Genomic DNA, 13,446 nt, shown 5'->3' on the forward strand with positions numbered 1-13,446 from the left:
ATAATTATCGGAAAATGAGGTGAATTTCGTCGCCTGCGCTGCCGTGACGATGGGATGAAGCCGGCGAAAGCGTAGCAAGCCATAATAGAGCCGTAGCAGTAGCGTGACGAAGAGCAAGCAGTCATATACGGGAACAGTGAAGTAGCTGCGAATGTCAACGTCAACGTTGATCGCCGTAGCTACGAGATGACTATTTGACTTGGGCTAGACAGAGTGGTATGGCGACAATTTGACCGTACGTACACCGTATCTTTCATTTTTATTATTGGATCAATCTCTTGAATGAAAAATAATAGATCAGACAGACAGACAGAGCAGCGCCGCAAGTCTGTGGTAAGTAACGAAGTTCAACTTCTTTCTCTACGTATAAACCTACGCTCATTCAGCATTCTGCAAATCTATAGTTGGCAAAGGCGGTCACCTCAACCGAGGTTTGGGTGTTACCCCATCAGCATTGCTCTCTCTTTCCCTTTGCTGGGATCCCCAAATGAAATCACGAAACTTTTCTGCTGTTCGTTGCAAATCATCATCCCCACAAATTAGCCTCCTCCCTTTTGAAGTGACCCTACATCTTAGCCAGCCCGCCAGCCCGCCAGCCAGCAGGGTTTACGGGCCAGTTGGTCAATCAGCAAAAACGTTTAGCAAACCTTTTACCAGAGGAACATCTCGCCGGGTCCCTGACGTGGTACAACACCCCGTCCGAAGAGGGCGAGATCAAAGAAGAAGGTCTAAAAGAAGTGAATGAGAAAGTAGAAATAACAAACCGAAAGAATGGAAGTTATGATGCTTTTGCAAATGTCGATCCCCGGGGTCCGACCGACCCACAGGCAACAACAACCACATTGGTTTGCCCTGGTCTCCGCCGGTCGTTTCATAATCCGTTGGCCGATTTTTTGAGACCCACGAGAGGTTTAACACAAAACCGAGAGGCCGGTAACTCGCATACGCACGATGAGATCAAGGGGGAAAAAGAAAGGGGGCTCTGGACGTTGCCTTTTTTTTCGTTCCCATAATCGAGTCCAGATCTCATGGCCTGTGGAGGTGTTGGTATGTGTGTGTGTGGCTAGCGCAAACCCCAGGGCCCGGAGTAAAGCGGATTTACACGCCGCCTTACACCTCAGAGACGCACGATGAACGGAAAACCCTCGAGCAACGTCTTCTTTTCCAGCGAACACAGCGACCTTTAGCATATCTTTGCGGCTAGCTGCCTTTTGTGCCGGAAAAGACCCCGAGTGCCCGCGTGCGTGTCGGCTGTGGTCTCGGAAACCCAGAGGGGCCCAGCAGCACACGACGACGACGAGGACGACGACGACACACATCACCCTTCTATCCGTATAGTAGAGTAGCAGCAAGCGTTTCTGCGTCTTGTAAGAATATGCTTTACCATCTCTCGCTCTCCTTCGCTCTCTCTCTCTCTCTCGGCCTACTACTCCAAGGTCCCGTGGACCGTGTGAAGCAACAATAAAGTTTGTGTCGTCATGGAGCTCGAAGAAGCACCGGAGCGACATGCGTCTCTGTGTGTGCGTGTGTGCGTGAGTATGCTCCAACATCCAACTTCCTTTCCACACGTCGTCAGGTCGGTCAGGGCGCATTGTCGGTGATCAGCGACCGAGAAAAGGGACGAAAGGCGAAGAGCAGGAAGACATAAAACTCGGCTAAAAAGAGGAAAAAGGCGAAAAATAAAGAAGCAGGGCCCGGTAAACTCCCAGCCCCATAATGGGCCACCACCGCGCCGGTTGCCGGCGATGGGACACGGGGAACGAAGTTTAACCATTTCGTCTTGAGTTTTCATATAAAAAAAGGGCTGCGGTTCCCGAAGCGGGCGGAACTGATGGTTGCTGAGCGCGCTCCGCCAAGCCACAGGAACCTCGGCGAGGCGCAACCCATTCCGCCTAGACGTGCTGCTGCTGCTGCTGCGGTGGTGACGATGTTGCTGCTGCCTGTGCTGGATGGATGGGGGCTGCCACGGTGGTTCACCGGTGACCGGAGCGAGGACGCCCATCGTTAGCGACACGATATTGAGAGCGAGAATGGGCCATCGTTTTAACGGTCTGGCTCCTTCTCCTTGTGCGCTGCTGTCTCGGTTGTTACCTTGAAGAAGGAAGGAAGGAAGGATGGTGGTGGTACCAAAGTACCAACAGCAGCAGCAGCAAGGCCAACCGCCATGATGCCGCGGGGTGGTATGGAAATCAAGAAATTTAATCAACACACACACACACACAGACGCGCGCGCGCGTAGACCATTACATCGAGAGACACAGCGCGCCACAGGATGATGCCCGCCGAGGCTAACTTCCTGGCCACGAGGAGTTCACACACTCTTCGCCTCCTTCGATGAGGGGCACGGTATATGCTGGTAGACATAAAGAACGCTGAAACATCTTCTCTATTCTCCCACCATTGCTTCCTCTTCTCTCTCTCCAAAAAGGCCCCGCATAAAATCTGTGCTCCCGAGGTAATGCCGAGGTGTGGAAACGAAACAATAAAAGGTTCGCACCGGATCCGTGGCTCATCGACGTCAAGGGCAGCGGTAGCGCAAATGACAGCCAAGAGAGCAGCGATCCTAGCAGCCGCTAGCCGAGATGCTAGAGATCAGCTCACAGCCAACTTCGAGCTCCACTAACAACCAACCGAGGCAGCAGCAGCAGTTCGCCAGTGTCAAGGTTTTTGGTTCTCCCCCTTCCCCTCCACCATCCCAAAAAGTAAAAACGGATCCAATCAGCCGCATCAACTTGGGCCGCTCGGGGCGGGTGGGGGGTTACTACACGCAACATTAACCATACGTTGTAGCAGATTGGCTCGGTGCGGGAATTGGGGAGTTCATGCACCGTACCAACCCCGGCACACTCCGGTAGTCCTTGGAGGAAGGTTTAATGAGAGGGGGGGATTAGAGAGTGCGCGAGCGAGAAGAAGCTACAAAAAGAACTTTTGTCGAAAGATCGATCAGTGCCGGTCGGTCGGTTGGTCGGTTGGTCGGTCGGAATGACGCAGTCAGAAGTTGTTGCGTCCCAACCCGAGCACGGACTCGGTGGAATTAGGCGGCATTCGATGGACGGCGGAAGAAACGCAACTCATCGCCATACACACACACTCGGATGGATGCTCGACAAAGTCGCAATTTGCAGATCGCGTTTAATTTTATCTTACGGCCAAGAAAAGGATGGCCGCCAAGTCAGACCAAGTGTCAGAGTCAGCCAAGACCAAGAGAAGAAGCGAGAAAGAAAACGAGAGCTGGAAAAAAAGCCAGAACCATTTGCTGTGCCCGTCAAGTGCTGCTGCTGCTGCTGCTGCTGCTGCTGCTGCTGCTGAACGTCGAACCGGAAAGGATGAGTTGACAAGAGTTTGAAAAAATACCATCGCGAAGTACCGACTGGTATATTCCGTAGAACCAGGACCGCTGTGCTGGTGTGTAACAAAAAAAAAAACAAAATACTCTTGAAGCGCAAACTCCGGTCGATTCCACCGAGAGGCAATGAGCTTCGAATTGATTATAAGACCGCGAGGAGAGCCTGGTTCACGACGATTCACCTTGAGGATCATCATTCTACGTTCGTAGGCACAGAAACACTTTGGAATCCAATTGTCCGAACTGGGGGAGAAGGTTCCACACACGACAGCTGAGGCCATGAAGAAGACATGGCCGCCCTGCTCAGATCCGGTTCTTTTCCGCGGCAGATGTTTCGTGAGGATGTGAGGCGCGCATATGCCCGTACGGCGTAACAGACAAACACACACACACTAACAGCCCCCTTTTACTCTGGGGCGTGATGCCCCGAGGTCTCAAATGCCAGCTGTCGTCGCCATTTGGAAGAACAGAAGAAAGATAGGAGGGCGGCTGCTGCAGCGAAAAAAAAGGACAAACGAAAGTCTGACGAGACCCCACCTAACCGGAGGAGGATCGCTCCAGTAACTCCATCCGTCATCTGTTCCGGGACTTGGTTGCTTTCGCTGCCGTATGAGCCAGAACCGCTCGCAATATACCAAGAAGCCTTTGTTTCTTTAGAGAATGATGAAAACGTCAGCCGCAACGGTACTGTTCAAAAACTTCCAAATTTCTTGTAGTCTTCGCTTGTATCAAAAATGAGTTCAGAGTAAATCTACACAGTATTGCGCAATAGTATGCTCTGTATGCAATTACTGTTCGCTGAACTTGAAGTGGGAAACACCCCACAGAACGTACCAGCAACGCCGACTCGAATCTTGGGCAAGGTTGCATGCATGCATGCATGCGTGAGAAAGCCCCAAAACGAACGGCGGCATTGACCCACACCACCACTGTCTGTGGCTCCACGAGGAGGCCTTCTTCTCCTGACCACACCAGTGTGCGCGCCTATACCAATCGTGGTGCCAATTTTCGGCCACTCTGTCGGAACGGTCGTTACAAGAGATTTTTAAAAGCTTCGACCATCGCCATCGCCATCATCATCACCATCATCAGAGGTTTTGCATTTTCCCAATGGGCATTCCGAACGAATTGCACCAGACGTACAAATAATGGGGCGAAGAAAATGGCGCCTAATGGCGTAACGACGAAAAGCCGTAATCGATTTGACATCGAGCAACGGCATATGGGTAAGTGGTTTTGAGGTGAGAAAATTAATCCACACGCGCGTGCGTTCCCAAGGACACGGGTGAGGGACAAATTGTATTAAAATATATGGACACTTCAATTTAATCACGTTTTCAGCAGGCAATACCTTCTAGCACTTACTCATGCCTACAGTATACGAACCCTGTGCCAGCTTCGCGATAACCTTTGTCACCGGCCACGACCAAGAATAGTCACAGCCACATACACTTTTTAGCGGCTTAGTTACTGACAAGCAGGCATTGCTAGTGTCGCTGCGTGGTGGAGTCGTTACTACGATGGAACTCGTCATCACCATCGCATCCGAAATCCAATTAGCGTGGCGACGGCAACGGAAGGATGATCAACGGTACAGCACTACACCGCGAGTAATTACATCTTTGCAGCTCCGGCTTATTAACATTCGCCAAACAATTCCAACCGTCACCATCACCATCATCCCGTCGAATACCGCGCGCGTCAGCACGAAGGAATGGAGCGTACAAAAAAGCGCAGGAAATCAAAGCAAAAAATATCGCGCGAGCGCGCGCGCGCCCACCAGACCTCCAGGATGATGCAAATTTGAATTCCTGCTCCCTCTGTGCTGTTGGTCGAGAGCGTCGCATTATGCGCAGCGCCCGCCCGCCCGCCCACACCGTACACGGCCACCAAGAGAGAGGGATGAGTGGTACAGCACGACCAAAGGACCTTCTAGCGAACATTTACCGCAAAGCTCGGTTTGCTGCTAATTGGGAGCGCAAAGCAGCGCAGTGCCGCTAAAACGAAGAGGAGCAGTACTGTATGATACCACAACTGAGCTCACATCTGCTACACCGCGGCTCACCAGTAGTGGGGCCAATTGAGGGAAAAGTCAAGCCAAACTTGCTGCTTGAATGCGGAGCGACAGCAACAGATTTTCAGCGAAAGACCTAGAAAATTTGTCTACAGGAATATGTTGACGCTCTCCCAGCGTTCGACTGCAGTGTACTACTATTTACATCAATCTTTTTCCTTCCAATTTCAATCCCCTCATAATGCATGGATGGCAAAAACAATATGGAAACCGCGGCGTGACAACGAACGATGTTGTTTGTTGGAAGGATTCGGAATCAGCTCCCAGCAAGCTACGATGATGGCAACTGTTTGATAGTATGCAAACAACTAACTCTCCCATAAACACACACACACACACGCGCGAAGCACGAAGGGTAATACCGTAGCCCAGGGGTTTATTGTCTAGCAACCATACGAACAGAAAAAAAACAACAGGAAGACTGTACACAGGATAGGGAAGCGTAGGGCGGTTATCATGTAGTTTGCATCAGTATATACTGCAACATGCTAGGATAAACGGTGCAATCTCCTAACGCCGGAACCAGGGCCCGGGCTTCTTGCGCATTACACAATGCATTCTCACGATTCAATACAATTTCATGCTGGGCGGCGAAATATATGAAACAGACAACAGCGAAATGACAGCTCGAGTGGTGGGCACTAGAAGAACAAATCGAGTAGTGAAAGCGGAAGTACTGCGAGCACTATCCCCACCCAGAGCAATGCATCACACCACAACATAATGCACCACCCCTCCTCCTCCTCCTCCTTCTTATCCTTCTGCTGTCATACAATGGTAAAAACCGAGGCAAACAAAACGAAAATCACCCGCGCAGAATAGGCGAAACAACATCCAACGGAAAAATAGATAACATGGTGCGGCTATATAATGTTTAAGCAAACCTAGAGATTAGTGTCATTCGCAGAATAGAGTTGATGAAAGTCGAGTAATAACAAACCGAAAAATCAATGCTCAACCACAATCACATTATGAGATAGGATGATATACGATGAAAATGAAGTGCGAAGTATATAAGTAGAGTGTTATGACTAAATAGTGGTAATAGTAGTAGTTGTAGTAGTAATAATAATTATAATAATACAAGTGGTAATGATAGCGGGAAATAGTAACAGCATTTGACGATGATAACCTAATTCCCATAGTACGAGCATAAAAAAGCAAAATCACAGATGGACTTGTTAGTACCGATGTAAAAACGTAAAATACCAAATCCGGTCACTCAACTGCAGTGCGGGGATGCACACGCAGCGAAACAGAGCATTATCTGTCGGAAAAGCTCTCAAGTTTCGACTTGTTTGCACACGCGGATTGGAAACGTAGCAGAGATGAAGAAAAACTGTAAACGATGGAGAGGAAGGAATGAAAGGAAGCCACAAACCTTATGTTCTGAACGGGAACCGCGGTCGCCCCCTGTATCGGTGGAGGCACGGTGTAGGGAGGATACATTTTGTTCATGGTAGGACTTTCAAACAGCATTTTCCAACTGTTTATCGCGTCTGTGCAGGGAGACCTTCTCTTTCGCTACTCTTTGCTACACTGCTGCTTTGCCGGTGATGTTGACGGCTTCGGCCTGTTGGTAGTAGGTACACGGCGGTGGTGCTTCTTCCGGTGCGCTTCTCTGGCTCCACTAGTCAAGCTCTCAGGCTTCCTTCTTCTGGTGCTCCTGGTGCCAGATATCCACTTCACGGATAGATAGATATATATATTGCACACCCACACTCACTCACGCGCGCGCGCTCACACACAGGCCCACTCTCTTTTTTCTACGGATTTGAAGCGCAACTGTTTTGGTAGGTTTTTTTTAGTACTAACTAGTGGTACTACACCCCGAAATACGGAACACGCCGAACGTATTTGGTGAAATAGAAACAGTGGAGGGTGGGTTGGGGGCAATACAGAGAAGATACTAGTTAGGATATACTTTTCTACGCTGTTGATGTCGGATCGATATACTGGTGTTGATGGGGTTGGTTTTTAGTTTGTTTTTTTTTTTGCTTCGCTTGATATATTGCTACCACGATAGCACACACTACTTTGTTTAAATGCTTTTTTTCTCTCTCTCTCTCGCTTTTGATTTGTATCAACCAACTGCAAATGCACACTACTGCTGATTCCTTTAAAAAAAATGTTTAAACACACAACCGAAAAGAAAAGAAAATCATAAATATTGGTTAAGATTCCGGGTAATATACAGCAATGAAAAGGTTATATATAGAAATATTTAAATATATTTGTTTATATATATATAAATATATGCAGAGCTATCAGTAATAGAACGCAGTTCCCAGCTACACACTAGAGATACACTATCGACTGGTGGCGAATGCATTAGAAGTACATATACACAACACTGAGACGATGCGCGTTCGGCTATTTTCTTTTCGATCGATTCGATTTGTCACTAGAGTGCAGAATAATGCGGATTGAGGATTTCTTGCTTATGAATATGGCAAAGTGTGGTCATGATGGTTATGGTGGTGGTGGTGGTGGTGGTTCCGTGTCCCTTGCACTAGGACAAATTGACTAAACGGATATGGTAACTATTGGACACCGTTTTTGATTAGCAAGAAGACGAGAGGTAGTGTACAGACGATAGAATGATGGAATTATTTCTACGAGAAATGTCCTGCGCACAGTCTCATCGATCACTAATATGTGGTTTATGGCATTCAGGTCATTTCAAAAGTGTACCTGAATGGAGCAACACATCGGCCAAGAATAACAACAAGCCACAACTGCGATCAGCGACTATAGGAGATGCAGTCACTACAGTCAGTCTCAACCCTATACAACGTAGCAGCATCAACTCTGAAAATTAAAATTGGCGTTATTGAATATTAGTACACACGACAGCCCGGCAACCAGTCGGCATTGCAGTAACAGCCGAAAGCTTTCTATAGGTGGTCAGAATACGTTAATACCCAATAACGTTAAGCACAAGTACACACTAAAAACACACACACACTTCTCTAACAAATCTCCTTGGCACAGTAATATTGCTGGTAGGCAGGATGCTCTAGAAACTAGGTTTGCGTTATATGCGCTCTAACAGACAACACCCAACACTGGCCGGCAGCAACCTAAACCCCGACGACCCTCGTCGTCGTCGTCGTCGTCTTATGCAGCCATACCCGTCTGGCACGGTGCACCCGATCACACGCAACCCACACGCAGCTATAGTAAATCTAGTTCATAATTACATTACACGACCATCATTCCACAGTCATAGCCCCCCACATTCTACCTATCTATCTATCTATCTATCTAACTATCTATATCTTCCATCGTATTAGGCAGAGGTTGGCGGTGTATGGTATTCATTGGTTGCTATGCGTTCGATTTATGTTTAGAATACTATCACAAAACGGAAAAACGTTAGACGACCTAGGCAAACGGGAAACGACTAACGATGGTAATCTTTGTATTATAGTGTCTACTACTTTGCAACGGGAAGAGATGCGCTGTACTAGAGAAAGAGAGAGAGAGAGAGAGAGATTTCTACTTTTTTTTTAATGCAAAACGAAATTAAGGAGGCGATAGGTGGCATTACATATAATTATTAACAAAAGGAAATCTAACAAATTCATTTGTTCATCATTTCGGACACCTCCCTTCCGCAGCTCACAGCAGCACACAGCCTGTTGCTCGGGTTTCGCCATCGCCTATTAAAATCCTTTCTCGCAGATGACATCAATAAGATAACAACACAACCGATGGTTCAGGGTCACTAGCCAAAATTGTTGCATAGCATTCAATATTGCCGTTTATTCAATCATTTGCTCTTGGTTGCTTTTACAGAAATGGTGCAGACGGGATTTTGCTGGACCCGTTAAACGTTAGTTTAGAAAAAAATATTGCACAAAGTAAAGGATCAACGATCATCATATGATTCTGATTCGTTTGTATGAAAGTGACAAGTAGAAATTTGTACATTCTGCATGATTTGTTTTTTTTCGCTTTGATATGATTCTATTGATAGTAATAGTGTAATAGTTTTAGTATTAGTAGTAGTAATTGCTATTACTGCTCTAGCAAACGCACTTTCGTACCCACCTTTCGTAGCGCATTCAGCATCTTCTCCTGCGTCTCTCTTCGCTTTGAACTGCTTTACTATAAACATGAATTCGTTTCCACTGTTTCCCAAGTGCATTTCCTTTTAGTGAACAAAATTCGCTCATCACTCTTGTGCCCATATATAGCTAACTTTAATTATATATCATCTGTTTTCTTATAAACCGTAGACACCTTACAGAATTCCATCCTTTTTATAGCTACATAAATGCCAATCCATCATCGTACTCCGCTGAACTTTAACGCTGAAATTCATCGTGAGATTTATGACTTTTAATCAAGATAAAATCCCATCGAACTCGAATTAGATGCAATTGATCGACTTGTACCGAAGGAAACGAGATTCTGTGCACTTGTTTTAAGCTCATGGAGAATTCCACTGCTTGACCTTACAACCGAAACCTACGCATAAAAAAGAGGGTTTATTGTGAGTCCTCCGAAGAGCAAGGAATCCGAATTAACTGACGAACGGACGAAAGTAGTACACAACCCGCTTCTCGGCCGTCGGACCCCTCACAAACCATTCAGTAGCAAATTCAAGATTCATAAAAATACCATTTCCGCTACCCCCTTCAACCTCAATTACTGCCAAGTGAGGAAAGGAGCAGAAAAGCGAAGGCCTACAAGGTGTGCGCGCAGGAGTAAGTTTAATGGAATTTCTGTCGTCCGATCAAAATCCGCAGTAAAAATGGCGCAGGTAGGCGACGAGACAGATGAGAGAGGGAGAGAGAAAGAGAGTGGGAGGGAGCGTCGGAACAAATTAATTCTCTGCTGTAATCATTAAAACTTCTCTTCCGAAAGAGCCCCCAACAAAACTTCATCATCAACACCTTCCATCCATTTTTTTTTTTGCTCCTTTCTCATCATCCCACACGAAAGGTCAGGCCAGGGGAGGTGTTTCCTAGGAAACACATTTTCTCTTTTTCCTTGGGTTGCTGTGTCCGGGAACACGATTCGCTCGGGATCAGTAGGTATCATGCTGGCCACCGCAGCATGGCCAACACACAGAACGAACACCGAAGCTGGCCCGGCGCCCAGTGCCCGGACTCTGCTGTACACGTCAATTAGGCATAATTTGAACAAAATTAACCACACCACCCCGATCTCAGCGGGCAACTCTGGAATACGACCGACGAGCCGAGGTAGTAAGATTTGCGAAAAACAACTTTCCACACCGGGGAAAAAGGCCGGAAGGAAAAGGAGAACAGCGCTACTGAGGAGGGGATTCGCGTCTGGAGAGAAGAAAATGTGCATTTACTTCACCAGCATCTTCGTAAAAATTAAGGGACATTCAAGGATTTTCCTAGCAGGGCGCGCGCTTCATGGGCCCACAGCTTCCACTCCGGGTGGGGCCGACAATGTTGGCACGGGTACAAGTGGTGCAACAATCATAAAACGGGATTGCATGCAGTCCAGAAATGGCATTAAAATTCTATTATTATACTTTGCTCTCTTCCGTCCCCCGGCGTAGGACTTCGTCGTCGTTGTTTGTTCGTTCGGACAGAGAGGGCATATCAGCAGCACCACACCAGTGCAAGGATTCTCGGTCTTCCAATCGATTGCGCGCGCCGTTGCGACAGCGGAAGCACTGGAACGCGTTCACAGGGGAAGCGTTGTGTGTGTGTAAGGTAAATCCGGCGATCCGTTTGGATCGTTGGAACTTTGGTAGAATTGGAAAAGTTTTCTCGTTCATTTTTTTTTTTTTGTCCTCACTCGCTCACTGGCGCGGACCCTTGGCGAGCGATAGATTCGTATCGATTAAACTAAGCTGCAATCCAAATGGAACTGGCGGCTCCATGTCAACCAGCGCGCGCCGTGTGGGCAGCAAAAAAATATCACGCTTTTCTTTCGTCCCTTACTTCCCGGGGAAGGTGGGACACCAGCTGTTGAATAATTAAGATGCAGAGCGCGGATTCTTGCGAGAATTCCACAGAACAAATTGGCTTTTAATCAAAAACCCAGCAACCCAAGTGCGCGGCACACTTGGCGACGAAGGATGCTGCCGTAAAGCGTGTAACGAAGTGAAATTGGATACACACTTCTCGGGCTGGTCGAGAGTCTTTTCCTCGGTTTTTTTTTTTGTTTATCCGGGATGCTTAATGTAGAGTAAAAAGTAACATTAAATGGTATTTTAATGTTGCTTTTGCAACTCCGCCAACACGCCACCACCAGCCTTGACGGCGACGTGACAATGAACTTTCCGGCATCATCTGTAGCTACCTCGAGACCCCCCGCATCCATCCATCATCTCATGATGCTACGTACCCAGGCTTCGAACGCAAACATAAACAATGGAAGCACGCACTCCAGAAAGCAGAGGAAGAGAGAGAGAGAGTGAAATACATTTTACGACAGTTGAAGATTGCGCGGACACGCTGCTGTTGCTGCTACTGGAGGAGTCAACCCCCATCGTCACCAATGATGCACTGCGTTGGAAGATAGCTGGATCGCGAGGTAGAATAAGAAAGAATTCTAGCACTTTCCTTCTCGGTGGTTCTTTGTTTGTTTGCTCTCCGCGCATAGTCCCTTCCCCTCGCCCGCTTTCCGCGCCACGACACATTATTATTGCTGGCTGGTGCGCGCACGTTCACCCGCGTTCTTTGTTTGACTCTTGGTATGTATGGAGCCTTCCGCGACACCAACACCACCATCACCGTCAATAGCAAAGCATCGGCTTTAATCATAAGCCGTGGCCACACGGGGCGAAAACTCTAGCGCAAACGAAAAAATTAATGCCAAAACTTTTGCGCTTCGATATGTTTACATGGCCGGGTTGAGGAAATTAAAATCGTTTTTTTGAAGAAAAGGATTGAATACACTAGCAATGATCACTCACTGTCGATGTAAACCACAAAAAGAACATATTGTGAGCCCTACCGTTTGCAAAAAGCTTTTACGCTAGGTTTTACGCTCCACGGACCAATAATCGTTTGACAGCATGTAAACGGCAAGCGTAAACGTTTTGGCATTAATTTTTTCGTTTGCGCTAGAGTTTTCGCCCCGTGTGGCCACGGCTATACGACTAACGGGTGTCTGAATTCACCAAATTGGTCCACCGTTTTTGCATACAAATTGTAGTGTTCAGCCGGAACAGCACAAAAATCCACGTTTAGAGTCTCCGCCGAATTGTAACCCGGAATGGCGACAGTAGGCGACGCAAAGCGACCTCATGGGTGCGTGCGGGTGTGTTAGAATGTGTGTGCGTGCACGCTAGTCTGCCCGTAACCTTGGGTCAGCTGCACAAGCATCATGGGTTTGGTGGGGGACCGGAGACCGGTTGTCCGGTTGGTGGCCGACGAGACCACCGGCGCGTGAGAAAGAGCGCGTGTTCGCTTCACGCACACAGCAGCAGCAGGCGACGCCATCTGACACGACGCGCTTGCAACCAGCAAACAAACGAACCACCGGCGTGCGCGCGCGCGTGTGTCTCCCGACCCGGCCAACCCCCCTCCCCATCCCAAACCAACCATTATCATCGCGAACGCATACACACGACATAGCGAGCACACGAGGAAGTCACCAGGGAGGAGAAGGTGGGTAGTGATCTGTCTCGCGTGCTTGAAGTTTGCCTCAAGAGCCCGCGACAACGTTGCCATGGTGTTTTGTTTACGCCGGTTACACAAGCACCACCAGCAACAACGAACAACAACGAGAAGAAAAGCGCGAGAGAAAGGTGGCCTTCATATCGACACCGATCGCCCATAACTGTTCCTCTCTCTACCACCTTCTTCTTGTATCATATCGGTTTCTTTCTTCTTGGAACGTTTGCTAATGGAACATTGTTCTTTTCCCACCGTTCAATCATAGTGCGCGGTGGAATCAATTAAGGCGACCGCAGGCAGCTCCTCAATAGTCTTATTAATCGTTATTGTGGAGTTGGTCTTTCGTTTTCCCTTTTTTTTCGGCGCATTTAACCAACTCGCATTCGCGTAAACCATTCCACGTAAAAGAT

At 47.9% G+C, this 13,446-nt stretch overlaps 1 protein-coding gene across 7 annotated transcripts in view; it reads right to left on the bottom strand.

Annotated features, from left to right (window-relative positions):
• LOC125950875 (RNA-binding protein Musashi homolog 2) overlaps positions 1 to 13,446 on the bottom strand; it is an 89,267-nt gene that overhangs the window by 68,400 nt on the left and 7,421 nt on the right. For all 7 annotated transcript variants that reach the window (XM_049679249.1, XM_049679253.1, XM_049679248.1 and 4 more), the window contains exon 2: positions 6,802 to 7,537. In XM_049679249.1, coding sequence (XP_049535206.1) covers positions 6,802 to 6,899 — 98 coding nt within the window. In that variant the 5' untranslated portion in view covers positions 6,900 to 7,537. The remainder of the gene's footprint in view (positions 1 to 6,801; positions 7,538 to 13,446) is intronic.

Source organism: Anopheles darlingi, chromosome 2 (genome assembly GCF_943734745.1).
Source record: "Anopheles darlingi chromosome 2, idAnoDarlMG_H_01, whole genome shotgun sequence".
Lineage (NCBI taxonomy): Eukaryota > Metazoa > Arthropoda > Insecta > Diptera > Culicidae > Anopheles > Anopheles darlingi.